General features: G+C 36.4%; 1 protein-coding gene across 13 annotated transcripts in view; it reads right to left on the bottom strand.

The window, feature by feature from the left end:
• LOC106178456 (microtubule-actin cross-linking factor 1, isoforms 1/2/3/4/5-like) overlaps nt 1–27,240 on the bottom strand; it is a 90,796-nt gene that overhangs the window by 45,773 nt on the left and 17,783 nt on the right. For 7 of the 13 annotated variants that reach the window (XM_086998733.1, XM_086998744.1, XM_086998735.1 and 4 more), the window contains 27 exons: nt 19,733–19,899; nt 19,193–19,308; nt 18,891–18,997; nt 14,731–14,946; nt 14,365–14,495; nt 14,077–14,170; nt 12,507–12,670; nt 11,766–11,970; nt 11,287–11,415; nt 10,970–11,047; nt 10,622–10,783; nt 9,868–9,888; nt 8,816–8,920; nt 8,497–8,592; nt 8,189–8,311; nt 7,673–7,819; nt 7,481–7,543; nt 7,223–7,314; nt 6,923–7,037; nt 6,563–6,737; nt 6,186–6,343; nt 5,817–5,977; nt 5,490–5,628; nt 5,042–5,232; nt 4,581–4,740; nt 3,462–3,545; nt 288–500 (listed from right to left, as the gene is read on the bottom strand). In XM_086998733.1, the coding sequence (XP_086854859.1) occupies nt 288–500; nt 3,462–3,545; nt 4,581–4,740; nt 5,042–5,232; nt 5,490–5,628; nt 5,817–5,977; nt 6,186–6,343; nt 6,563–6,737; nt 6,923–7,037; nt 7,223–7,314; nt 7,481–7,543; nt 7,673–7,819; nt 8,189–8,311; nt 8,497–8,592; nt 8,816–8,920; nt 9,868–9,888; nt 10,622–10,783; nt 10,970–11,047; nt 11,287–11,415; nt 11,766–11,970; nt 12,507–12,670; nt 14,077–14,170; nt 14,365–14,495; nt 14,731–14,946; nt 18,891–18,997; nt 19,193–19,308; nt 19,733–19,899 (3,612 nt within the window). Of the gene's footprint in view, nt 1–287; nt 501–2,378; nt 3,435–3,461; nt 3,546–4,580; nt 4,741–5,041; nt 5,233–5,489; nt 5,629–5,816; nt 5,978–6,185; nt 6,344–6,562; nt 6,738–6,922; nt 7,038–7,222; nt 7,315–7,480; nt 7,544–7,672; nt 7,820–8,188; nt 8,312–8,496; nt 8,593–8,815; nt 8,921–9,867; nt 9,889–10,621; nt 10,784–10,969; nt 11,048–11,286; nt 11,416–11,765; nt 11,971–12,506; nt 12,671–14,076; nt 14,171–14,364; nt 14,496–14,730; nt 14,947–18,890; nt 18,998–19,192; nt 19,309–19,732; nt 19,900–19,996; nt 20,348–26,875 lie in introns of those variants that run through there. The other 6 variants (XM_086998736.1, XM_086998745.1, XM_086998740.1 and 3 more) reach the window with 5 other exon arrangements.

Here is a 27,240-nt window from a genome sequence, read left to right as displayed (position 1 = left end):
CTGTTGCCTTTGTTACAAAACTGAACAAAAGTTTGGTTACAGTAATACCAGTCAGTAGCTATAGGTAACACAAGCACAATCTTACACATGCATCAAGACTAAGTAAGTAATGACCACTATCAGCCGAAACACTTGGCTATAATCAAGTAAAACAGAAAAGTTCTTTAATGTCCCCTGATAATTATACTATTAGGATTTGCAGTTTAGATGCCAACATATCAGTATCAGTAGAAGAAACTTCTGATCTACTTTAATTAATTTGTGTAAATATAAAAACTTGAGCTTACTTCCACAGTCTCTTGTAATAACCCACACAGCAGCTTCATCCTATCTTTGACTTGTTTCAACAAATCCATGTACTTCTTATTGAGACATTCCAACTCTCCAGCAACTATGCTCACTCCAGATTGAATTCTGGGTTTTTTGGCTGCATAGATATTCAGACTGGGGTGAATTTCCTCCAAGCTCTCTTTGTAAGCCTTGAGTTTATTTGTAAATTCCTAAAACAAAAAAAAGGACTAGCTTAAAAAGGAGATCAATTTAATGGAAGGTTCACATAAAACATAAAACAAATGTACCATCAAACAAAGTACAAGCAAACTCAACACAATAATAAAAGCTTTTTTCAACATTCCATACTGGATCTTGTGGACAACAAATTGTACAAAGCCAATTTTGATTTGATCACATTTTGTGAGCATAAGTTGAATGCAAAAATCTCATGCAAGCTAACAGGCAGAAATAGTAAGCTTGTCAACACCTAATGCCTGATAAGACCACTGTAAATCAAACCATTCTCCCTTAGTTCTTTAATTTCTCCATTCTGATAAAATATTTGTCTTTTAAGACAAATGCTGCAGTGACTGTTTGTCAAGTTCCAGTTTTGCTAATATGTACTGTAACAATCAAATGCATGATTTACAGTGAATGAGGTGTGAGCATGCACATGTTCACCACCTAATACAGCACGAACTCCTGACCAACTTCAAACCATTACCAATCAAGGCACGTGTGACTGGCTGGTGTATGGTTGCTTCTCATTTACTAACTGGAGTTCATGATTAGGCCTAAGTAACCAGTGCAAGTTTGGGAGGGGGATTGGAAGACTGGGATTGGAACAGTATTCTCCACAGTTCTAAAATGGACCATATATCAGATAGTGTGGGGTTGGGGTTGGGTTTGGGGAGGGGAGTAGAGGGTTTGTGGAGAAAACTGTTGAGATGACACTAAAGGATGAGAAACCAAGAGGAAGAGTACATGAGGTGGGTTACTTCTGGTCCTAGATTTCACAATGTTAACACTGAAATACACAGGAAACATGGACAGACATTCATTGCAAGAATAAATACAAAACATTAACTTATTTTTCAAAAAATTTATTTTTGTTTTTCCAAAAAACCAAATTGGGGCAAACTTTAGAGCAGCCCCTCAGATCTTCATCATTAAGAGTTAACTGAAAGTATGTCCACTGATGAACAAATCAATGTTCCTGGTAGTTTTAACATGTGGGAATCCAGTTTATAACAATGGGTTTACTTTGCGTTGATTTGTGTGTGTTCCATTTGCCCCACATTTTAGTATGCTTTATCAAATTCCTAGTTACATTAGTATGCCTGAGTAAGACTATCAGTGTGTTAGTGCATCCCTCTGCTAACCTCCAGCATTAGTATGTTACATTCAAAATGCATGAGTATGCAAATCACATAAATCCTCTTGACATTATCAGTTTTAAGAATACAATTTATCAGTCATGCTAATCATCAACTTGATTAACTGACTATCACCTAATTGAGAAGTACACAATAATTAATACCAAAGCCACAAAGCAAACTAAAGCAGAAGGGACAAAGAGAGAAAAACAGAAATATGAAAGTTGTTGTAGCCATATCTAAAAGTGTTTGAAACTACTGTAGAATCACTGTGAGTGGTATGAGACTTTTTCCCATGAATAACAATACTGATGAAAGATTTAAATTCCCTGCCAAAAACCAAATGGTCAAACTGCTGTACCACTTCGTTTGGTATCAACTGTTGTTAGGTTAATATTTACAATAAGGATGCTAGATTAAGAGTTTAACCTTAACCATCATAGTCTAGTTTTTGAGATGTGGCTACTGTAAATGTTTGAAAGGGAAGGGGAGCGGCACTTAATACATCAAAAATTAGTTAATACATTTCCACACATGCACAATACCGCATCGCAAAAAAATGCAATCAAAATAAAAAAAAGCTTTATACATCAAAAATCCATTCAAAGAATGCAACAATAATAATAATTATAAAAGCATCCATACTTTATAAATTTCCTTTTGGTAAAAATGATGCAAAATGCAAATACATATTTATGTTACACATTTGTTACACATCTATTCACCAACCTGTATATGGGGCAAGGAAGTTGTACTTGGCCTTCCACATTTCCACAGCCATGCAGTTATGAGACATGAAAAAATAAGAGAAAGAAGGGAGGCACAGGAGTTGCTCATGAAGACAGAGCTGGGCAGGAATGACCTTAGAAACTAGATGCATGTGGAGAAAAGATAGAAACTTGTTCTGATAGGAAGCTTGCATATATTGCATAAATGTTTTTTTAAGATATTTATACAACTGTTACTAAAAACTTATTAAATATCTATCCCTCATTGCCCATCCCTTGTTGTGCTTGAAATGGTCTGTGACAAGACAAATAAGGTTAATGTTTTCACATGCCTAACCTGGTTATTCAATACTTTTTTTAAATATGACAAAACAACAAGAAAATGGTGGAACTTACCTCAACTGCTCACTTATACCGCCATTTTGAATGCAAATCATTGTATATGACAGCAATAACCATTTGGAGAGAATCATATCATTCAAATATGTTAAAACTAAGGTATGTCAACAAATCAACTTAAGTAGTAAAATGTGTTATATATCTCAAGTATACATACTGAAGTAACAACCTACTAATCCAAAATAAAGCAATGATAAAATGTTGCAAACAAGCAAACAAAAAAGATAATAAAACAAAAGTCCCTGTGTGAGGCAAATAATACAAGCAAAGTGTGTGGTAAAGTAAAACCCAATGTTAAAAACAGAAGCCACCTCAAACATGTGTGAGTCCAACACCATTATAACCCACCCATGCTCACAAAAATGAGAGATAAAAATGAAATGTGGATTGAGAAAAATGGGCTACAGGGGCTGTGGGATCAGAGGCCATATTCTAACTTGTTTCCAATGTACAGATATAGCTCTATACTGCACTCATACCACATTGGTTTGCATAATTTTGACAACTCAGGGTTATCAAAATGGCCACCAAGGGCAAACTTGGAATGCATACAGAAATGCTCACAGTGCTTCATGACATCTTCAACAGATGAAGATATAAACAATGAAATACATACAGATAAATCAAAAATTAAATAAGTTGTAATTGACTTAAGAGTTCACATTATTAAGTATTTACAACATACCCCTGCCTCTCGAAGGTACCGGCCTCCATAGCTATTCACAGCTTCTACTTGTGGTCTTTTTTCACTTAAACCATTGTACAGAACCTAGAAGAAAATGTTACTACATCCTTATATATTTTCAATTTGGTGAATTATTCAAATCTTTCAAAATTGTATACTGAACAAAAATATAAACGCACAAAAGAATAAGTAGATTTATTTTCATATATGGAACTAGAGTATATAGCCAAAAATAACAGCATATTTTTCTCGACAAATAGACATCACTTTGAGAGCATTAGGGGAAGTTTAAATGCATAGTCCAAGAATTAGGGCATCAAATACACCATGGGGGTCAACATCCTGAGTTCACAGACACCATTAAATTTGTGCAGAGCAGTATACCAGTGGCGCATGGACATCACTAAGTTGTCAATAGAGGCCTAAGGGATATTATCCCATTCCTCCTGGAGTGCTTCTTGCAGTTGGCGAACATTTTCGAGAGCTGGGACATGATGGCTGAAAACTCTGATCCAGAACATTCCACGGGTGTTTGTTGGGCGACATGGTGCATGAGGGTGGTTCCTAATGCTACCAGTGTCTCTGAAGCGTGTTCCCAGACGGCTGACAGTGGAATGATGCACATTCAGGCATGCTTCAACTTCTGTTACTGACAAGCCAGCATTGAGCATGCTGATGGCATGCTCCCTCATGGTTCCAGACATCTGTGGCATGTTGACAAGTGTCCTTTTATTGCCTAGACAGTAGAGAGTGTCCGAGTATTGGTCTTGCAGATTGACCTCTACTCCGTCATGCTCCATTAGTCTTATGGGTGTAAAAACTGAACCTTTGAGTATACTCACGGGGAGCGGCCAAGTGAAACCAGACCACTATAATTGATCAAAACATATCCATCAGTTCACAAATAAACCATCAACCTGGGCATATTTCATGATTATCCATTTCAAATGACTATTTTAGTTTCGTGTGTTTATATTTTTGTTCAGTATAGATCAAATATTGAAAACTGTTGTCCAATATAAACCATTCAGACAAATACAGCCATAATTAAAATTTTGTAACAAATATCTTTAAGATAAATAAATTTTATTGAATGTCTGCTCAGTGTCTGTTACATACAGCAGTGGCATCCAACATGTCCCTGGCATGTTGCACATCTCCTGTCAGTGGAGGCTGGCCCTGGAGGCCCTCTTGCTGCTGGTCTAACCAGGCATTCTCCTTACTCAGGCCATTTTGGAACATACTCAACAATTCTATGGCAGTGTCAGTGTTGTGGATTCTAAAAAAAAACAATACAAGTGACTTAACAATAGTTTAAGATTAAACTTTTCCTCCATTTTACCTGTTACATTTTATATTAACTATCTCAAAATAAAGAAATTAAGACTGTGAGGTTGAAAACTGTTTCCTCAATCAATTTAATGCATCAAATACCAATGCACAGTAAGCATCAAAACCTGCTGTAAATGGACACATTTTCATGAAAGCATAATTTCTGAAAAATCTTTGCTACATATGAAAATTATTCTACACTTTTTCCTTTGAATCTTCACAGAAACAATGAAAAGCATATGTCTCACCTTTGTGCTACTTGGTCGCAGACATTCTCCCATCTGGTGGTCAGTCTGTCCACATCTTTCTCCAGCCTGTCCACATCAGGGTACTGCATCATGCCAGGACGGCTGCGCTCAGTGATACGCCGTGTGGCAGCTGCATTCTCCACCAGCTGGTTTACAAGAATGTTCTTACTGGCCATTGCCTGCTTCAAGTCCTAGAATTACCACAGATGCTGTTCTTTAATTCATCTCTTTTTAAAGTTTCTTATGTTGAACAATATTATGTTAAATACATAGCCCATAAAAATACCACAAACCTCATTTAAGAATAGTGCTTGAACCTGATATTCAATATATTTGCTGTGGAAAAATATCACTTTAACACAATGCCTAAATATCAAGTCTGTGTCATATAAGAGGGATTCAATCAAATTAATTATGACTTTTATAGGACTGCAGTAGATGATCTTACCATTAGATCCTGTTTGTTGTGTCTCAGTATTCCTACGTCAGATGTCATGCTGTCCTGAGAAGCCAAATGAGTCTCATACCCAGTCAGCAGACCAGTCACTTCATCCATACTACACAGAGTCAGCTCCACACATTTCAGTCTGGAAAAAGTTGTAATCCAGGGGTAACTTGATTTCTATCTCAAAGTCAAAAAAAGTTTGTTTTTTTTTTTAAGTTTACCAGTTTTGTGATCTAAGCTATCTGACAGTTGATATTTCTTTAAATTATCAATCCACATCAAATGTGTACCTTGGTTCTATCCTTCAATTCAAATTTGATAAAACTTTACCTTTCAACATAAACATGTGCCATGGACCACAGGTTACTCCATTTCTCTAGTACTACACCAATAGTGGTCTGGATGTGTGGGTTAGCAGCCTGAGGAGAGCGCACAGAGCCACGGATCATCTCCACCTGGTCTTCATAACCTTGGAGGTCATTCTCAAAGGCCTGCAACAGTAAGTGTTATCTCCACAGCACCACAATATTAGGATAACAAATATAAGAACTTGATATTAAATAATATTTTTACTTTCAAATATTAAATTTATCTTGACTCGAGTTATTTATTCACAAATGTTCAATATGGGTTTTATTTGCAAGGTGAAATGATTGCCCTGCGTAAAAAACTTCTAAGTAAAACTCTACAAATAAATACCTTGTGCTCCACCACAGTCTGCTCCAGTTTTTCTCTCTCCCTGGGTATTGTGTCATTGAGCCTCCCTGAGAGCACCTGTTCCTTGTGGTCCAAGTCCCTGTGAAGCTGGTCAACTTGCTCCAGTAGTGACCTGCTGGGAGACTTCAGACTGGCAGCCTCTGGATAAATAGAATCAAAAGCTTAGAATTATAACAAGTTAAACTATATACTTTTTCTCCTTACCAAAATTAAAACAGGTTTTGAAATATACCCTATGAAATGTCTCCATCAAAATTCTGCTGATGTTTATATTTCAAAGAGTTTATCAACAAACTGCATTAACATGGTAATCATGTGAACAGAAATCCATTTCATCTTTAAGAAAATTGTAATTTTACCTTGCTGTAGCTGGTTTGTCAGCTGGACAAAGATCTGGTTACATTGTTTCATCTCATCTCTGAGTTGTCTCAGCTCAGGCTCTGGGGTGCCATCTCTGTCTGACAGTACCATCTCTGCATCATCATTGAGAGCTTTCAGGATGGTCTCTCTCTGTGCTGGGCCAAGTCTCTGGAACTATACACACGGACTTTGATGAAATGTTTTGGCCAAATATGGCGACAATAAAATGCAGCTGATTTCAGTGTTTGTTTTCCATGACAAATGGAATAATTTTTGTTTTTACTGTGCACCTGAAAATAACACTTATTTTATCAATTTATAATCTCATTATTTACAATACAGACTTAATTCTTTGTTACCTGTTCTAGGTCCCAAGTCTTGACTACTCTAATGGTGGCAAATACCATCTTCCTCCTCAGCTTCCTCTGTTTGGCATTCCACAAGGTTTGTAGATGTTCAAACTGGCTTCTCAGCCTGGAATTAATATTAAAAGGGAAATATAGACATTCAGATTGCAACTGGTGTCTTCAAATCTCCCTCGTGGTGACACAAATGAAGATGGTGCATCTTTAGATTCTTTATGAATAGTTGTGCTTTAAACAAGTCCACATCTTTTTTGGAGTAACCGGAGTAAAAAAAATTAAGAAAATATATCTTACCTCTCAGCAGTTGCCATGGCCTCTTTATTAGGTGGTGGTATGAGAAAACACACAGCAGGAACACTGCCTTCACGGCCATAGGAGTTGGCAACCTACAAGAAATACCAAAGCATCTACTGCAGTCCTCTTTATACTCTCTCAAAAGGACAATATATTAACTTTAAAACAACATATTCAAACTTCAGCACTTATTTTAGTTTCTATATGCTTTTACATTTAAAAAAATCTGGAAAAATGAATGGTAAGGACTGCACTTACTCTCCACTTGGTTATCTGTCCATTATCAAACAGCATGCATTCTTCATCTTTAGAGATACTCATCTGAAAATGATTTTTTAACTGTGTATAACTTTATATAAGAATCTGACAAATATAAAAGAAATTCATTTACTGAATATTGCATGACTTTGTAGCTCTTTTGCTTTTATTAACTCCAAATGTTCTGCTTACATTGAGTTGCTTGTAGGTGCAAATGGCCTTGACAGGGATAGGTGAGATGAGCCTCTCACGCCTCATTTTCAAGGGCAGAATGTCTCTGCTTCTGGCCACAAGAGCCTCAATTCTCTGTTGATATTCATCAAGCAGATCCTTCATATCCTACAACCAAAGAAACATGCCAAACAATGTTATAAATTCCCAAAACCTAGATTCTGTCATTGTTAAAATGCTACACCCATCTTCAAATCACCCACAAATGAGCCCCGAAATTTCACTCCTGCCCAGCTACATGATGTCAATAAAAACCTCATTATCATAATTGCCACTGAATCGCCAGTCTTAATTGCGTCTATAGCTAATGCAGACATAGTGCTATCCTTTTATAAGTGAAGTGACACACACTACTACAGACCAAGTGATTAACTAAGAACCACATAACAGTGCATGATGCCAACCCTGGTGAGTACATACTAAGATTTCAGATTTTTGTTAGTTCTACATACTACAACACAATTTTTTTTGACTGACCTTTGTTTCTCTAAGGAGTTTCTCCCCATCCTCCACACTGACCTCTGCTCTGTCATAGTGGGAGTTGAGAAGGTCGGTCTGACGATTCATCCACTCTTCGCAGTGCTGGGCATCCTCGAAAAACTGAGAAAAGCAAATCACATCATGAGGTGATAAAATTAAACCAGGAAAAGTTGGCATGTGCATGTTTTTGCTGTTTTTATTTCAAAACATTTTCTGCTACATGGGGTGTTTCTAGTCAAACTTGAAATGTCCAGCAATCTCTGACTAACAGATCTGAGTGAGAAACACCTAAAACATTCTCTCACCTGGTAGTAGGCAGTGGCATGTTTGAGATGGGTCTCCAGACATAGGGTCAGCTGTAGCAACCAGGACCACTGGGTCTGCATTGCACTCATGTGGGCCTAAAACAGGAGAGAGAACACAATGCCTTATTAATACTTGAAATCACAAAGTTATATGAATCTATAGAAATATAGAAATCACAGGTAAAATCTCTTGAAGCTCTTCACAACTATTTGAGCCAGTTTATGTAAAACAGAAAACTGTCAGATGGGCAGACATATAAATGACCAAATTGCATAATGTCATTTACACAAATCTTTGTAAATAGTACAAATCTCTTACTTCAATAGTTTTGGAGGCAGGGTGTCTCTCCATCACCAGGGCTTCTCCCTTATCCTGTACAGCATTGAATTGAAGCTCACGAATTTCTAGGTCTGTCATCAGGCTCTGTAATAATACAAATTAATAATAATAATAATAATAATAATAAAAGCAACAACAACAATGATAACAACAACAACAACCAACAATGAGAACTGTCAGTGCTCAGACTGGTGGAACAATTGACAACAACATAACTTTGGTTTTAATACCCAATATCAAAACATTTCCTTCCAAATAAACCATTAATGGAATAATTTCACTTATGTTTAACTGCAGTAAACCAACAGCCATACAATTTGTGAAAGTTTTTCTGATTTTCTAAACTCCTTTTCAAACATGACCTCCAACTATAACATTTAAGAAATGATACCAGAATGTTGATAGAATGACAAGCATGGAAACTGCATACAAAACTTCATGTTCTACAAGCACAGTCCACAGTGTCTCTTGATGAATTGGTCTACTTTACAAACTGACCACATTATCACTCATATCACAAGCTTACATGCAAATCACTGTCTATCACACAAGTCATGTCTACAGGTCACTACAGGTGTCTTCGGGTGACTACAGGTCACACAAATATAGGGGTGGACACACATATAAAACTTGTCATAAAAACTGGTCTTGCTTGGCGGCATTCTGTTAATGCAAAGAGTCATGTCCAAAGGCATGCCACCATTTGTAAGAACACTAATATATGCTTCATCACAATGATATACATTTTTTTCAGGGCTTTTTGCAGCATGCTCAAATTACATCAAAAAGTGGTTTACACAAGCTTGGCTTCATGCTTTACAACATTCGTATCTTGTAAAGATGGAAAACATCAAAGAAACTAAAAACGGTTTACTCAAACATACTGTGGCAAAATGGGTTATTTTTTGTTTTTCTTTTCACACAACATGAAAATATACAACTGAAAATGGCACAATAAGTGACAACAACATTGTGGCAAATAACATGGTAACATTGCAACATGCATCAACAAATGACAAGGCAATGCAAACCTTAGCTTCCGGATATATTTTCTGCAAAATAATTAGCAAAAAAGAAAAAAAAAACAATTAAAAATTTTCATTGCAAGATTGAATCTAATTTAACTGAAATCTGCCCTTTAAACATTTTCCTATAAAATTCGGTTGAATGGCCAATTCACAAGAGGATTGATTTTGTATCTGTTTATCAGATCATTTACAACTGACAAATTTAAAAGGTGTTATTTTTGTCATTTTTCAAGTGAAGTATTTATTCTATCTACTATTCAAAATCAAGAAACAATAAATTTAGCAATAAATATTCATAAAAGAAAAATGCAACACTGGCATTTTACACATTCAGCAGAATCTACCATAATGGCTTTCACATTAATCAGCCAGAAATCAATATAAAATATGCTTCACACTGAAGATTAAACTGATTTACACAAAAGCACAATTACAGCTACTGTTCCAAAGGATGCTATATTTCATGACAACTGGGTGTTTGCTGCTCTCACATCTGGTTTAGCAACTTACAGCGACATCAGTCATTGTGGCTGCTGACAGATGCCAAGCTTACCCAGCAAACTAGTTTTGATCACTGTCAACTAGGGTCACAACTTCCAGATGTACGCTTTTATTTTTCAGAATCATGCCCACATCCAGGTGGATTTTATTTTGTACCCTTATACAAAGTAAATGAATCTATACTCTAACAACAAATTGTTTGAATTCTCTGAATCAGTCTGATACAAATTTCCACAGGATCCAGTAATCTGCCTACCTGGTAGTACTTTTCAATCTCCTCTGCCTGGAGAGTCTGGGAACTCCAATCCCTGGCAACCTCTGTGTCTTCTTTATCATTCAGCCATTTTAGCTCCACTGAGGCAGCTTGGATAAAGTCCAGCAGTGACTCCAGTGCTTTGGTTCTCCGTGTGTATGTATTCTAGAAAAATACACAAGTAAGCCTTTCTTAATAGGATTGAAAGAAATAATACTTTTTTTATAAAATAAACCAACAAAACAAAACAAAAAATCTAGATTTACCTCTGAATTTTTAAAGTTATTTTTGATGAACAGAAATAATATGTAAATAAGATATTTGTGTATTTGCAGAATCATGCCAACTTACATGTAGCAGTGAATATGCCACCTCCACCTTGGACATCCACTGAGAATATAGCTTTTGTTCATCAGCTGGCAGTGTGGACTAAACAGAGAGGAAATATCCCTGATCATTTATCTGTTCAGTATTACCTTAACAAATTTATCACATAAAAATTGACATACATTATTGACATATGCTGACATATATTATAATAAAACAGCATTTCTTTAATCTAAAATTATAAATTAAAAAATATATTTTTGTCTTATTTCCTTAAGGGCCAAAAATATATATGACTATATACTTAATTTACAAAAAAAAACTTCAGATTTCAACGTTACCTTGGCAGTGATACACTTTTCCACATGCTGTTTGAACTCCTCTATTTTCTGGCTATCTTGTCTATGTTTCTGTAGATAAGCTTGAACAGTGGGAAGGTCCTCTCCATAATCCTGGTCCTCTAACATTTTCTACAAATACAAAAAAAAACAGCAAATGTACTGTGTTGACTATCATTATGAACACAAGAAATGCAGGATTAAGCATAAAAGAGTTGCCTCCCTTACTTTTACAGCATAATCCTGTCCATTAAATTAACCACTTTGCTGAATATCCATACTTAAGTAGCAGAAAGAGTTAATGTATGTTCAGATAGTAAAAGTAACAAGAAAACCTGTATGGTACACCATCACGACAGTATCATATGACATCTGGGACAACATTCTTAATAAGGATGTATCAAGAAAGTGCAATACACAAAATCCTCTAGACATTCCATTACAGTTGTTAAATTGATTGCTTTTGCCTTTTTTTTCCCTACCTGCTGCTCAGCAATCCACTCCAGGCAGTCCTGCACCATCTTGAAAGCTTCATTGGTCTCCACCAGCCTGGACTCCAACTGGACCTCTGTCCTCTTCTGGATACTGATCCCCTCAGTCACAAACGACCTGGAAGCCAGCTTGCTCATGATTTCCTCTTCCAGGCAAGTACGGAGAGCCAACCAGCGCTCCTGCACCTGGTAAATCCTACGGAAAAAAATTCAGTTCTATGGTACAGAGGTGCAGCATAAAAGTTTTTGTACTCAGAAACAGACTTTATTTTTTTTGTTTGAAAGCATATACACTTGACTTCAATTCTACAAACAAATACTGTGAAAGGTGTTACCCTAAACCCCGAAATGAATGGTGAAACATACCAGACATTTTGGTACCACTAAGTTATTGTTAAAGACCATACCACAGAAACATTAACAAATGTCTGATAAAGTCATTAACTAAGAAAAATGCCCATTTTTCATATACTACCTACTCGTTCACCTGGGTAAGAAGTGACCTATATAGCACAGAGAAGAGTTCTAATATACTGTATATACTCCAGTCCAAATACAAAAAGAGCAAAGTCATTTGGAAGTTTTTATTATTTGAGTTTTGTTTGCTATCCATGAGACACTCTTGGCATGTAATTATATATCTTAACAAGATGCAATATCCATGAAAATGTAATGCAGAAGGCAAGTTAACTCAAACTTTCTAAAGTAGGATACCAATACAGTATTTCTTACCTTTTGTACAACTGTTCTGCCAGGTGGTATCTCCCGTCTTTTAAAGCTTGTACATCTTCAAACAATGTCTGTATGCTGCCTTCAGTCAGCTTCAGGGCGTGGTCTATGGCATCACAACCTTTCTTAGCTTCCAGAGGATGGATAACTTCTACTCTGTGCTGTTCCTAAAAATGCAGATGCAGAAAATCATTGAAAATCCCTGCAAAATTCCTAACCGTGGCAAGAAACAGGGTTTCACTTTGACCTCTGGTATATTACCTGACCATATCCTAGTATATGGAAAGATAGCACCAAGGGTAATGAAATAACCTTCTGGTACCATTCTACCTACATATGCTAACATAAATCATTACCATACAAATGCTTCACTAAATCAAAACAGAACATTAAAGCTGGCAATTAAAACACATACATACCAGAATTTGCTCTCAGCTCTCTGAAAACATTCCTCAAGTCAATGATATCATTTTTACACTTTTCCTCAACAAAACAATCGCACCAAATCTACTGGCCAGAAAGTGAATCCAGCCCTTCCTGCTGAAGCAGTAGTATGGCAGCAGAACTGGTCTACAATTTCTCACCTCATTGCAGACCCCTCCTTTTCCTGGCCTAATCTATCATTACCAATGGAAGTCACACAGAGGAGGTCACTACCTTACAGGCATTCACAACAACACGACAGTTAGACAAATTACGCTGGTGATTTCACTACTACAAAGCCAAATTACCTGAGAGCTTAGACATTTTTCTTCATAACAGTCAATTATTTTTATAAAAGGAGACAATTCATCAATGTTGCAAAAAACTAATAGCAGTATATTTTGACAAAAGTACCTGCCCCAATAAGTTCACTTACCAAATGACCCCCCATACCTGTCAGACATAGTAATTCAAAAATATCTAAAGACTGCAAAAAAAGCCAAGGGCAGCTAAAATTATGTCAATAAACATCTATCATCCTACAACTGCTTGGAGTAAAACGTAAAATGCATCAGAGCGTACATGATGGAATGTCGTCACAACGTATCTCCTATTTCCACACTATTTCACCACCCAGGCTATTTGTAGATACTGCATAGAATAAACATTAATTAAACCGGTCTGTGCCATCATGAAATGACACCCATCAACAAAAAAGGCTTGGCCACACAATGCTGGAAAAGCTTACAAACTGTTGGTTAATGCTTAATCATGAATTATGTCAACAGGTTCTTGCAATCACTAAGAATAATTTCAAACAGGCAACAACATTTTCCAATCTTTAATTCTGCATTGGTCTGACTTAGTTGCAAGATAAATAGGGGTGTCCAGCTATTTTTTTAACTAAGTGTTGGCCTCTACATTTCAAAAAACAACTACTGGCTTCAACTACAGATAGCTGATAAGCTTGAGTCTTTTGATTTATATCATTGTAATTACATTTGAATCAATAGTTTCTCAAAAATTTGTGCTGTAATAAGGTACAAAACCACACATTTGCATTCAAAATCATTTGTCTTAACAATGTTTAAAATATTCAACACGAAGTACTTTCTTAATATAAATATTCCCAGCCGCCAATTATACTTACCTCCTTCATCTTCCTTTCAATGTCATCTAAGTTTTCATCACAGATCTTTGAATCTTTGTGAACTTTTTCTGCAAGACGCTGAAGCCTCTCTAGTCTGAAATTTCAGGAAAATGGCAATGACAAAAGTAATTAAAACTTATCATTAAATCATTCTTAGTGGTGTTCTTTATTCTTGGTATAAAATATCAATTTTAAGAACTTGTATTCTTCTGCTATGACTCTCTCTACTCACTCTTCTCTTTTCATCTTGCTCACTCAATCCCTTATAGTTGTCCCGCTTACACATACCTAGTAGTTTCAGCTTGAATGGCCATGTCTTTTTCTTGTTGAGCAATGGTGAATCTGTCCAGAAGTCTGTTGATATTGTCGATGTGCAGCTCCTCATCTATGGTAAACTGACTACTGCCGACTGACAGATTCTTAAAGAGAAAAGTGCAGTGGTTTATTGATGATGCAAGTGGAGAAAATAACAATTTTCAAAGGTAACAGTGTAGGATGATCTTGTTGGAAGATCTCAATTTAAACTCTTTCAAAATATTTCACAAAAGCGATGTTCCAATTTGTCAACAAATTGTTACCCTATGGTATTCTTTCTTCTTTTTCTTTTCATAATAGACCCATTTCCTTGCTGCTTTGCAGACATGATATACCTACCTGTAATTCATAAAACAATTGTTCCAATTTCTGTTTCTCAGCCAGCCTGGGTGGCACATCTTCAATTCTATATCGGTTGAATTCTGATAGCATAGACTTCATTTCTACTACAGTCACAGGGAAGGTCCTGTCCAGCATTAGGGAAGTGTTGTCCTTCAGCCACGTCACCAGCGCTGATGCCAGACCTCTGTACTCCTCCCAGCGGATTTGGCGTTCCTAAAAAAAAGTTATAACAATGGGTAACTGTGCCAGATACTAAGGGAGAATAAGACTTAAAAAGATATACGGGAGAATTATATGTATCTGATAAAGTTCTTTACATCATTGAGGTTCTCAGATGTTTAGCAACCAGCTTTAGACATAATATATGTATAAGTGAAATATCTTTTGAAAAAAACTTATGACTGTAGCATTTGTTTCAAAAATATATCATATTTGTAAGTTGAACTCTTTTTAAAAATTATACACATAATACTTTCTATGTAACAGGTATGGTTGGATGTACAATACTGCACTTGCAGTAAATGTAATATAATCTATCTGAGGGAGGAGTAGTATTGCCGAATACAGAGCTCACTTTCTTACTTCCCTATGTGCAGAAAAACACTGCTATTTCACAAAGAGGTGCTAGACACAGTGGGGATAATGTCCATGTTTTCCTAACTCTTCTAAATGATGATATTCCTGAACTGACATATTATTGTTCCATTCTTTCTGTTATGTTATCTCTGATTAAACCACTGTAAACTGATACCACCTATTATGCTATACAAATAGAAGCATTAATATCTAAAGATGGGTCACATTTCACTTTCACATAATACAACAATGGCTAAATCCTTTGCAGAAAGTTGGGGATAAAGATTTTGGTGTGTGTGTGTGTGTGTGTGTGTATATGTGTGTGTTTGCATACATGCATGCATCTATTTGAGTGTCACAGAGGCAACTTGAAATTCATTGCAATAATATTCATTCCAATGTGTTTCCTGTCAGTCTTCATGCAACAAGGACACTGCAGTATCCATAAGCATTAGTGTTATCGTCTTGGTACAGGTTTTGCATAATTGCTCGTCTAGTTGACAAGAGACAGATGACTTCAATAAGGTAGGGATGTTCCCACCTACATTCCTTTTGTCTTATCACAGCTTTAAGGTGTAACAGCAGGGCACCAGGTAAGACAGGTAAGAAAAGATCAAGGTGAAAAGACAATGAGAAAAAAAATGCACCTGCAGACCGCAGATTTAATAGTTTTTGAAAATGACCTTTTGACAATGAGAACAGAAGGCTTTCCTAAATTATAGACTACAAAATATATGATGATACCAAAAATGTGATTGAGACCATTGATGCAACATAACATAAAAGTCTACACACAATAGTTCACAGGTATTCATCTTATCTATGGAATTCTTTCTACTGAGGTGTAATGTTAAACCAACATACTTTATTTCTAATAAGGATTTCCCCTTTGATAATTCTGTAAAGGGGTGAAGCAAGTCAGATGGTAAAAGATTACTGGCCCACAAGATCAAATGTCTTCACCAAAAGACTTCTCTTTAAAAAGATCGGCAAAATAAAATTATTTAAAATTGAAGGGGGGAAATAGCAGGAAACGAGAGAGCTCAGAGAGTTCAGATAGAAACATATTCTCCTCAACCCCATTAATTTTTCTATTCCTTAACAAAGTCATCTTTTCAAAATGCCTCACTTCTTTTCAAATCAAAGGGGATGTGTACTTCAGCACTTAGAAGGCTCTTTTACTCAAGAGGCCATAGAAACTTTCATACCACACAGTACTTACACTAAAACTATGGTGATGGTACTCTACTATGCAGTCAAAGTATAATACAAAGTGACTTAAAAGGAGCATAACGTGTGAAAATGTAATACACATAGCTTTTTGACAAGTCTGTGAAGTTTTTCTCTAGTGTTTAATGGGTGTAAAATGTTATGTAAAATATGCACAGGTTGCAGTTGCAGTCAGTGAAACTGAACAACACACAAAACATCTTTACTTCAGAAAAGTCTTAAGTTTCATAAAAAGCCCAGTGCATAAAAACTGGTTTGAAACTTAAACCTGTGTATTTTTAGCAACCTGATATTTCATGCAGTCTAGGTACCCTGAGAGTACAGGCTGGTGATAATTAGCATGAAATACTACTCATCCATGCAGGTGAGACCTTCAGGTATACATCCGTCAATATATCATACATTGCCTGCATTCCTGAGCTCAGCTACTGTGGAACATTACACAAAATTCCACACACCTAATACATGTTATTTCATATCTTATTTCCTGCTCTCTAATGCCTTTTATAAACAAGGGACTTGGCATATAATATACTGCATGTAAAAATAAGTTTGTCTCTTGTAATCCCATCAGGAGGGAGATTAATATATATTTTCCTAAATTCCGTACCTGTAAACTCTTTAGGGGGCAGATTAACTTATATTTTTGCAATTCCATAATGGACCACAGTGCAAACATGGGCCAGTGGATGTTTAAAACCACTCATTTGCTAATCTCAGGAGTCCGACAATAACATGGGTACCCGATACCTACCAGGGGGCACAGAACCCACACCTGCAGCAGGCTGTTATCAAAAATCAATCTATATTTTCATAAATTACATGTACAGTTACTTGTAATGGACAATTATGAGATTGTGGAGATGTGAAGATCAGATCATCATGCCAAACTGTTGGCGGCACAGGTGCGTGACCTTCACCATGGAATCTGATAGGCTGAAGTTTTTTTTCTTTTTTTTTCAGCTTTGTATGGATGCAGGTGTTATCAATGTCTGTGATCCTGGTGTGAACATTCCTATATAAAAGACAATGTTCTGATGTGGATAATCTTTTTTGTTTATATGCACTGAGCAAAAATTTAAACCTTTAACTTAAGAAACAAACTGGTATCCCAACATCTCTTAATGGAAGCCAACTTATCGCTGATCTAAAAAAAATTAGGTGACTTTATCACTCAAGTTTATCTCATACCTTGCTTTATTCAGCTCTTAACAAAAACCACATGTGTAGCGTTGCACACTTTTATCTACAATCCAATCGCTATCAATCATAGTAATAGTTTACTTATATGTGCTGAATATATAATGCTACTGTTTAAAAGCTGATATGGTTGACCACAGTTTTCATCAGCGTGCAGAATTATGCCTTAACAATGTCTTTTCTAACCTGAAGTATTTTATGCTGCATATTTTAAAAATAATTTCATGACCTAACTTGTTTAGTGCTAGCATACTTACTGAGCGACAAAAGTTTTAAGTATGGCATACTTTTAAAAGAGCAGCCACAAGAACATTTGCTGTTGTTTCCTTATTATTAAGCAGGCTATAATTGGAAAACCAATTACATTCCCACTATAACTACTTTATTGCTCACTCTTTATTATCAACAAACACCCCAAAACCACAATAGCTCCAATCCAGAAAATTAATGTCTGTGATTCATACTGGAAACCTAATTTCTATGCCAATGCCTTAACTGGATAGGGTCTTCACTGGGTCACAAAAACATAACGGCGGCAAGGCAAAGTTATTCCATATGCCAGGGCAGAGCTCCAAGCTTTTTAACATAACTGGTTTCTCTGGAGTCTTTTCCCCTCACAGAATACATGATAAGAAGCCGTGTAACTAGATGGGCTGAACGCAACAGTCTACTGGTGATTCAGTAGAAAAACTGTTATGATAAACTGTTGCTATGACAACTGGGTGAGGGGAGGTCAATGGGTGGTTACACAGCAGCTAATAAAACAATGTTTTCACTTCATTTATGAAGTAATGGATATATCTGCTTCAAAGCTGTGTTCCCTTTTTGCCTAAATAACCTAAGCCCAACTAAGCTCACTTTCTATGGATTCGTACTAGCATGCTCAACAACCACTTTTCTGGCCTATGATTAAAATTTCATTTTGTGTATTATTCTAGCAGAAAAAAGTCACTTCTACCTTCAATGCAGCAAATCATAAATGTTTACTTATTTCATTGGACATATTCTTGATGTTGTAATTTGTGTTTTTCCCTTTGTTGTCAAAATATCCCCAGCCTTGCTTTTCAAAGATAACACGTTCTTTTCAAACCCAGAACAGAGGATGCATGTTGAGATAAAATGAAGGTACAGTATGCCATAGGAGTACTTACATTATCTTGCAGGGACTGTTCTAAGCTGGGGACCTCTGGGAAGACATTGTACAAGGAGGAGACATAGGTCAGTACAGACTTCTCATCTGGCTGGGGAACAGCTATGTCTGAAAGATAAGGAGGATATCTGTCATCCCATGAAATATGCTTCTTAATTAGAAATTATTTTTAACACAGGTGAAAATGAAGTTTTGTTTATATATCCAATTGCCACGTAAATGTGAACTGCATAACTGCCATTACGCCATTTCAAGTAGGCAACTGTTTTCCAACTGTTCCAAATCACAACCATATTGTTTTACCTTCTGGATCAAGCAGCCTAGTGACTCCTAGTTCTTTTTCTGCAATGTTAAATGCTAGTTCCAAATTCTTTTCAGGAGTATTGTTACGTATGGCTCTATAATTGACTAAGTCAGGTCTGAAATGAATAAAAACAGTTGAACAGAGATAGTGAACTTATGTCTGAAAATGGTATATATTTCTTCTGCGATGGATTTGAAAATCAAAACTATGATTCACATTAAACCACTTCCCATAACACTGCACTTTATGGGTTGGTTGGAAACGTATTCCTGGCAAGGAGTATAAACACACGGTAATTGTGTACAGGTAAACAGTTCACCTTGCCATCATTAAACTCTGCACCTGGTGCTGTCTTATAGCCTGGAATACCAACACCTACGCTCAATTTTTTCTTTCTAGGAATCACAGATCAAAATCATCAGACAAAACAGTCACATTTTTTTCACATCTTCATGATATATTTCTAGTAATAACTACCACATAATAATTTTCATCTTATGTATCAAATAGTGTCAAAAATATATTTGTGCTTAGATTACCTGTTTCTGTGAATCACGGCAAGAAAAGCCTTTCCATCTCGCCAACTGGAAGAGAAGTCTCGAACATTGACTCCAGGGTATCCCTCACACGTCCGTCTGCTCCACAACAAGAGGGCATCTTTAGCATTCAATTCTGAAGCTTGGCCAGGCACTATCACATCAGATATCTGAAAGAAACAAATCACGGTTTTTACAACACTACCACTCACAAACAATTGAAACACAAAAGATACATTCCAATCTCGAAAAATGTATCAAAATTACCCTTCTGATTTTGAGCCCTTCAAACATTTTCAATGTGAAATCGAGTTAACAAATCTCTACATCATCATGACTTTTAGGCTGACATGATTCCCAGTTTCAGTGACTTCACATGGGAAGCTGAAGCTGACAGTTGCAACTCTCAAGGTAACTGTCTACTTCTGCTCTGCCTTCCAAGAAAAAAACCTTGCCCTAAAATAAAGCACCTTGCCCTCTACCTGCCATTACAGGTGTTGTAATTGGCTTGATTGAGGTGGAAAACACAGGAGCAACTTCTATCGGCTTTAGGGTACACTTCTGTAAGGATGGGTAACTTTGATCTATTCTTGCTTTTCTCACATTTCCAGCTGGCAGAGATAACCACAAGGAAGCCAACCCAAAAGTCACCACTTGTGCAAAGCTCCTTATCTACCTTCAACTATGCTGGGGATCTCACAAGGTGAGTTCACATCATATCTGTAACTTTGTAAAGATTTTTTTTAAAATTCTTCTACAACTAGGTTGTTTCAAGGTGTTAATCTGTTGCAATGTTATTGGTTTCAAAGAATAGTCACTAAGTTATTTCTTCACCTAACATCTCCTTGACACAAATTTCTTTTGAATTCAATTCTGTTTTTCATGCACGGGGATAAACTTTTAGATGAACTTCCACACCACTGGTGCCCAAACTCTAAAAGTTTTGACATGGGGTTCATCAAAGCATTACTATTGGTATAGACATACTGCCATAAACAAACATACCAGAGTTAATGCACTTTTAACAAGCTTTTGAAAGTAATGCTTTTAACAGTAAAAACATTAATACATAACTGAATGATAAATATTATGTCATCACAGGAAAGACCCTCTCCTGTACCTGTAAACTTGCCAAAGAACCTCTCAAAATAAGCTATGTAATTGATGGGTTCACTTCGTGATCATTGAGGAATTATCCATCAATGTCAAGTAGATGGTCACGCTTCATAAAATAAAAGTGCCTTTTTAAATCTCCCTTCATCCCCTATCCCAGATACCTTTATATTCTTTTTAATGATCAGTATCAAATGGTCAAGAAATCTTTGTCAAAAGCTAGTGGATCAAGCCATTTATGTTTGATATCTACCATTACATACCCCCCCCCCCCCCACTCCATTAACATCAGACAGAATGTAGGCAATAGTTACCGCCATACCTCCTATCAAATTTGTGTTAAAAGTAAGCTGAAGTGGTGTGTGCAGTCAGGTATGTCACCAGTCTTTGTAAAGGAAAGACCATTTCAAGACAAGTCATTCTTCACATTTCAACAGTTATTTTAAGTATTCAAGATTATATTATTGATACTAAATTGTTCCTTCCTCTCATTAAAATCAATGCATATCATGTTTGTAGATTTCTTAGTTGACAGTTATCTGGACATCCTGAATGCTTGAACTAGATTTAATGGCGAGCACCATTATTAATGGTTCTGACACCCTAGACCCTAAAATGACCCCAGGGAAAATGTACACTGACAGAAATGACCATGTCCTCACCCCTCATCAGTGTCCACCAACAAACCACCCTCATATACCAAGGTTAACCAGCCCTATCTATGAGAACATCTGCTAACAGGTGCCAGGTTTAAAAAATAAATTTAGCCATTTAAAAAAACATCATTCACAGAACAATGGTTTTGACTACTTGATCTACCTCAGGAGACAGGAAAAAGAGAAAACACTAGTAAACGCCTCAAACTACTGGTGAGACTATACTTCAAAAATGAGTTATGAGTATTAATAAATGTGTTTTCTGTGTCCAATAAGAGTTTTTGATGTCTTTGTTTAAAAAAAGTGGCATGTTTAGAAATGACACACAAATACATACACATTACAGGATACTCAAGATTTTCACAAGCTTTGAAGTGTTCACTTTTGCACTAAGTAATCCCAATTTCCAAAAGATGCAAACGTCCAGAAAGTTTTTTTCATCCCTAGCATGACCTCAAACAAACACTGCACTGAAGGACGGTGTACAACAATAGCATTCTTCATTGTATTTTATTGAATTCTAAGTGCAGAAGCAAACAAAAAATGTTTGCACATAGATTTATCAAATGTACAATAAAAAGAACCACACCAAGAAAAGATAAGGGGTGATGAAGTGTAAAGATAATGGAGGAATAACTTCTGCACCCAATGTCTGTTTGAAGATGACAGTTTGCCAGATTCTCATATCAGAACCTTTAAAAAGCAGAAACTTATTTATACCCTAAGATTTTCACTTTACTTTGACCCAAGGTAAAGCAGTAGTACAATGTTACCCATTTATATATATGGATATTCTGCTTTATTATTATTTTTTTTAATTTAAACATTACTACTGTCCAGACTGACAGTTGCTATGTTCTGGTGAAATGCCCAGTGAAATTCCTGTCACCTACAACAATTAGTATGGAGACTATGTCACAACTCTCAGATGGCACGTCTTTGATAATCATAAAAGATTAATTGTCCATCTCCAACTTCAAACGGTTCTGACAGAATTTATGATCATAATAACCTGTATATACTGTTGCAGTCTGCTGACTTGTCATACATAAGTAATGGGTTCTGTTTTCCTGTTAATGCTATTTTAATATATATGAATAGTCATTGCATAGTCATCTTGGAAATATCAGATCAGGTCGAAGATAATTTAAATTATTTCATAAAAACTACAGAATATGACAAAATCAAGTTAAATATCATTTTTTATTATTTGTTTCAGTAAAGGCAATTATACACCTCCTCCTTAACTACAAATGTTCTAATACAATTAAATGCCCAAACATGTGGGACAACACCATATCCTCTTCATTTAAGATCTAGATGCAGCATAAAGTCCATTTTATGAAGTGCACCCCCTTCCCCTCTTAAAAACACAGGTCAATACAGACTCAATGACCCATGTCTTGGGACCTCCTGGTGGAAGCAGTGGAACAGAAGCTCAGTATTCAACCCAGCCATAGTAGGGTATCAAGACTTCTGCACCTTGGAAGGCTAAATAACAGGGGCCTAAATTCCACCGACTGAACACAAGCAATGACATTTACACTCCCATCTCTCTAAATTAAGTTGATTTTTATCAGATGTTTTCAACATTTCTGATCTTATCTAAACCCCAAAGCTATGACATAACAGTTAGGTATTGCTCTCGCTTTCAGATTTTTACCCCCTTGTACCTCTTCTAAATACACACCATTAAATTTTCCAGCTGGCCTGGTTCTTTTATCATTGTGATTGGAGCAGGCTCTACTCTAACCTAACATCAACATGTCTAGTTGATTTCCAGGTGAAATGTTTTCTGCTCAAATACACCACCAGGACAAAAGTAATGTGGCTGAGATGCTTGGCTCTTTCGCCAGACATGTCATGTGTAAAATGTTAAAGCCAGTGCTCCATGTAGCATAGGTACAGTGTAGAAACATCAAATCTTTCAAAGCTAAAACATCTGCTGAATTATGTCACTGCTTGAGAGTGTAGCATCTAGGCTGTTTTTATTTAGTACCCAGTCATACTTAATAGTATTAATATAAAAATTTGGGAGGGGGGGAATAAAATATTTTTTTAATTAAACAATCAGAACATGTCACTTAAACAACTTTATTATGTACTATAATTTTTTTTCATCAACTACATAAAAGTTTTTCAGTTTATATGTTGAGTGTCATTGGCATCACATAATACCAGCTCTAGGTGATGAAACAATTGCTCAAACTGCATTATCAACTGATTAAATAACATCTGATGCATACAATAATATTTGGCATTTTCCTCTAATGAATCACACAATTTCATTACAGTAGGTGCAAAAAAATATTATTTGAGACATAATCTATCTTCATTTGATTTTTAGAAAACATCCTCTCATCAATCATCAGAGGTAACGGATCACTCCAAAGTGCATTTTAAGTACCCCTTTTGACAAAATGTTACGTAAAACTTGTGTGCATCAACACAGCAGAAAAGCCTGGGACCTTCACAAAGCCAGTTTTCTAGTACAGGGTACATATGCACAAAGCCACAGCCAAAAGCAGCCAGCCTGCCTGAGAGAACCCCAGTGCAACAGAGTCTTGTTTCACTCCTGACAATGTACCAAGTTTACCAGTTCACAAAAGACACAAACACCCTGGACGGATCGGGTTTCTCTCACTGTCCTTGGTTTAAAACCTTTGGTGAGAGGGTGTGGCAGGTAGACCACCATATTAACATGGAAGTTAAACTCATTATGGCAATTAATAACAAGAATAAGGTGGGACCCTGTTTACATAAACATATGTGTTTACATGCCTGACAAGTGTACAACCTGCCCCTGTAAACAGAAACAAGGAATGCAAATGACACGGAAAAGATTAACTGACTCTAAATACATGCATTTCCATCATAATGTCCCCATCATTTTACCTAAGGCTGACATTCTATATCATTTATCTGACAAAATACAAACAGATGCAGTCTTCACTTCAGGGTGTTGTTGCTAAAACTGTCATTGATATCTATCTTCATCAACAGAGGTGTAGTCAGGGTCTGCTGAACAGTCACCTCAATTATGCATAACAAGGATGGAAATACTTCACCAGATGGTATCTGCACATTTTTTACATCTCGATATATATATCATATTTTCTGTTAGAAAAAAAGTCAAATTTTGATTTTTTTCCTTTGCAATTAGATCAGGGTTAAAACAAAAACAAATTCCTCTCTGGCTTAAAATGATATAAGATACCTCTCTGCCTTAAAGTTCCAGCAGAAGCTTCTGTTGATATGTACCAAAGGGGCATGTATATATTCAAGGTGTGGGAGGTATCTTCTTAATACTAAAACTATACAGGTCGTATCTCAGATTTTAATCTCCTTAGTATTTAATATCAAAGAAATGTAACAGAAACCAGAGCTTTACATAACAATACAAATAATATAAATCTCTGTGTACAAAATATCCTTTATTATCCTTGTAACCTGACAAGAAACTTTTTGATCCTGCTGAAATCTCCTCACTTGTGAAAATCTTATTTTCCTCCCATGGCACTGCATTAGGACCCATACAGTACAACATTACGTCATTGTTTACCAAGTAAATAGCATCCTAATCCCAGCAAGCAGTTGCTAAATCAACCAAAGGCTATGTGAGCCCTGTGCCCCAGTATATCTGGCACCACTCAAAGCTGTCCTGTGTCCCCAAGCTACCACAGAGTGACAGTACAAAAGTATCAACCTGCACCAGATAACCATGACAATATTGAATCTACCTGACATAAAACGCAAAGATTATTACCCACATTTCTATGCAGAGGAAGTCACATTAAGGGCATTCCTCAGGAAACTGGGCACTATTTTTAATGTGGAATGCTTTCTAATGTATTTTATTGCATTTCTTTTCGCTCTGTGAAGACAAACCAAGACCTAATTCAAAACAGCTGCATTTTTATTTTTAAGAAAAAGTTTAGAGAAGTTCAATGTACACTACCACAAACCAATGTTTCGGTCCACAGAAAATGAAAATGTTTGCATTTTTCGCACATTCTTTTGATTCACATACCTTGGAATATCTGTTATTTCTACAAATATTTTTTTCAAGCGTCATGAGAACTTTATCTTTTGAAGATTTAAAATGACGGCATGTGAAGACAAGATTGATAATAAAGCCTTCTAGCAACAAACCGGTTTTACATAATACATTTGTGCTCCGACTAAAGTGTTCCAAAATCGCAGTTAAATATCTTAACCCTGAGAGCAAATTCCATAGATGGTGTTCACATTCAGGACTTGTAAAAACAAATGACTCAATGTGTATAGAAGATAGCAATGTATATTTTGGCAGGGGTCATCTCTCACCAAGTCAGACTAACACCTTCATGTAACCACAAGCACCTTGACTGTGCTTTCCATGCTAAAACCATACATGCACATGGGCTATGTTAAAATGATAATTCATCCAATAGTTTTACCAGTCTGACTCTTGACGAGAGCAATCTAGACTACCCTTCTGGTCTGCGATGTACTTAAGATATTAGTATATCTGTCTCAATGGAGACAGTTGGGCAATCTGTTAAGACTGAGAACTAACACTGCACAGGGTGATACGATCTCAGTAAGAGGATGTGCTGTAAATGATAATTGTCGGTTACCATGCACCTGAGGAAATCATGAGGTTTTCAGGGTAATATCAATTATTACAGATACTAAACTCAGTCATCACAAGTGAACACAGACTTCAACCTGGTCACCTGGTATTTTTGCAGCTATTATTGTTATTATAATAGAAATTATGGTCATTTCGGGACAATAGGAACTTCGTACTGAGTCATTTCAAAATTACTTAACAACCTTATTTTTGATCAATGACACTGGTCAAGTCACAAGGTTTGTAACATACTTTCTGGATAATCAATATTTAATTTGGGGGCATGCATTTACATCAATATCAAAAATTCCTTAATTTTTTTAATGTCAACAAGTCTGCAAAGAACAAAAATGTTGTGTTCTAGTCCTAGTAGAGCCTGGAAGTCGATCGGGCTCACATTACAGCCTATTTACCTGACTTGAGACTGGAGTTAAGCTCCAATGGTTTCATTCTCTCTGTTCAATACACTATAATCCTTACTGTTGCCTGCAATCGATACATGAAATAAGAATGGCTGGTGCACAAATACAGTCATCAGAGGTGGGTGCGTGTGTGGTAGGGGTCTTTGCAGTCTCTGACAGAAACTGCTCGTGCAATCTTTACATTGGGCATTGATGCTGTGACACAACATAATTCAACATTTTATACCTGGGGTGCTTCTGGATATATGTATTCTCTCAAGCATTATACCTATGCCACTGACCCTTTACTTTAACAAAAGTTTGTTACGAAAAACTGTTGAGTAAGAGAGATATGGCCTACCTTTCCCTCCTCCTTCTTGCCTGGTTCAACAACAATTTCATTGTACTTTCTCTTCCTCTTCTTGCTCTTACAACTTATACAACTGAACATTTTGCTCCAGTTTTAACTCACAGAAGTTATCTATCCCTTTAAAAACTGACTTCAGTCTTACACTCTTGCCACATCCAGTCAGGTACTGTATATTCCAGATCTCCAGTGTTGTTTTCAACTATGGAAGCTCCATTGGCAAACTCCAACCTACGATCTGAACTATTCCTCTAACCCTGGGTCATTAAAGGTGCTAACATGTGAGTCTGGTATGTCCCTGGGTTGCTGATGATTCCAGTTCTTCAGGCAGAGACATCTACGACTACCTTGACATGTCT

This window comes from Lingula anatina, chromosome 1, assembly GCF_051362555.1.
Source record: "Lingula anatina isolate TDL-2025a chromosome 1, LinAna3.0, whole genome shotgun sequence".
Taxonomy (NCBI): Eukaryota; Metazoa; Brachiopoda; class Lingulata; order Lingulida; family Lingulidae; genus Lingula; species Lingula anatina.
The sequence above is the reverse complement of the archived record's forward strand: the minus strand, read 5'-3'. Positions and strand labels throughout refer to the sequence as shown.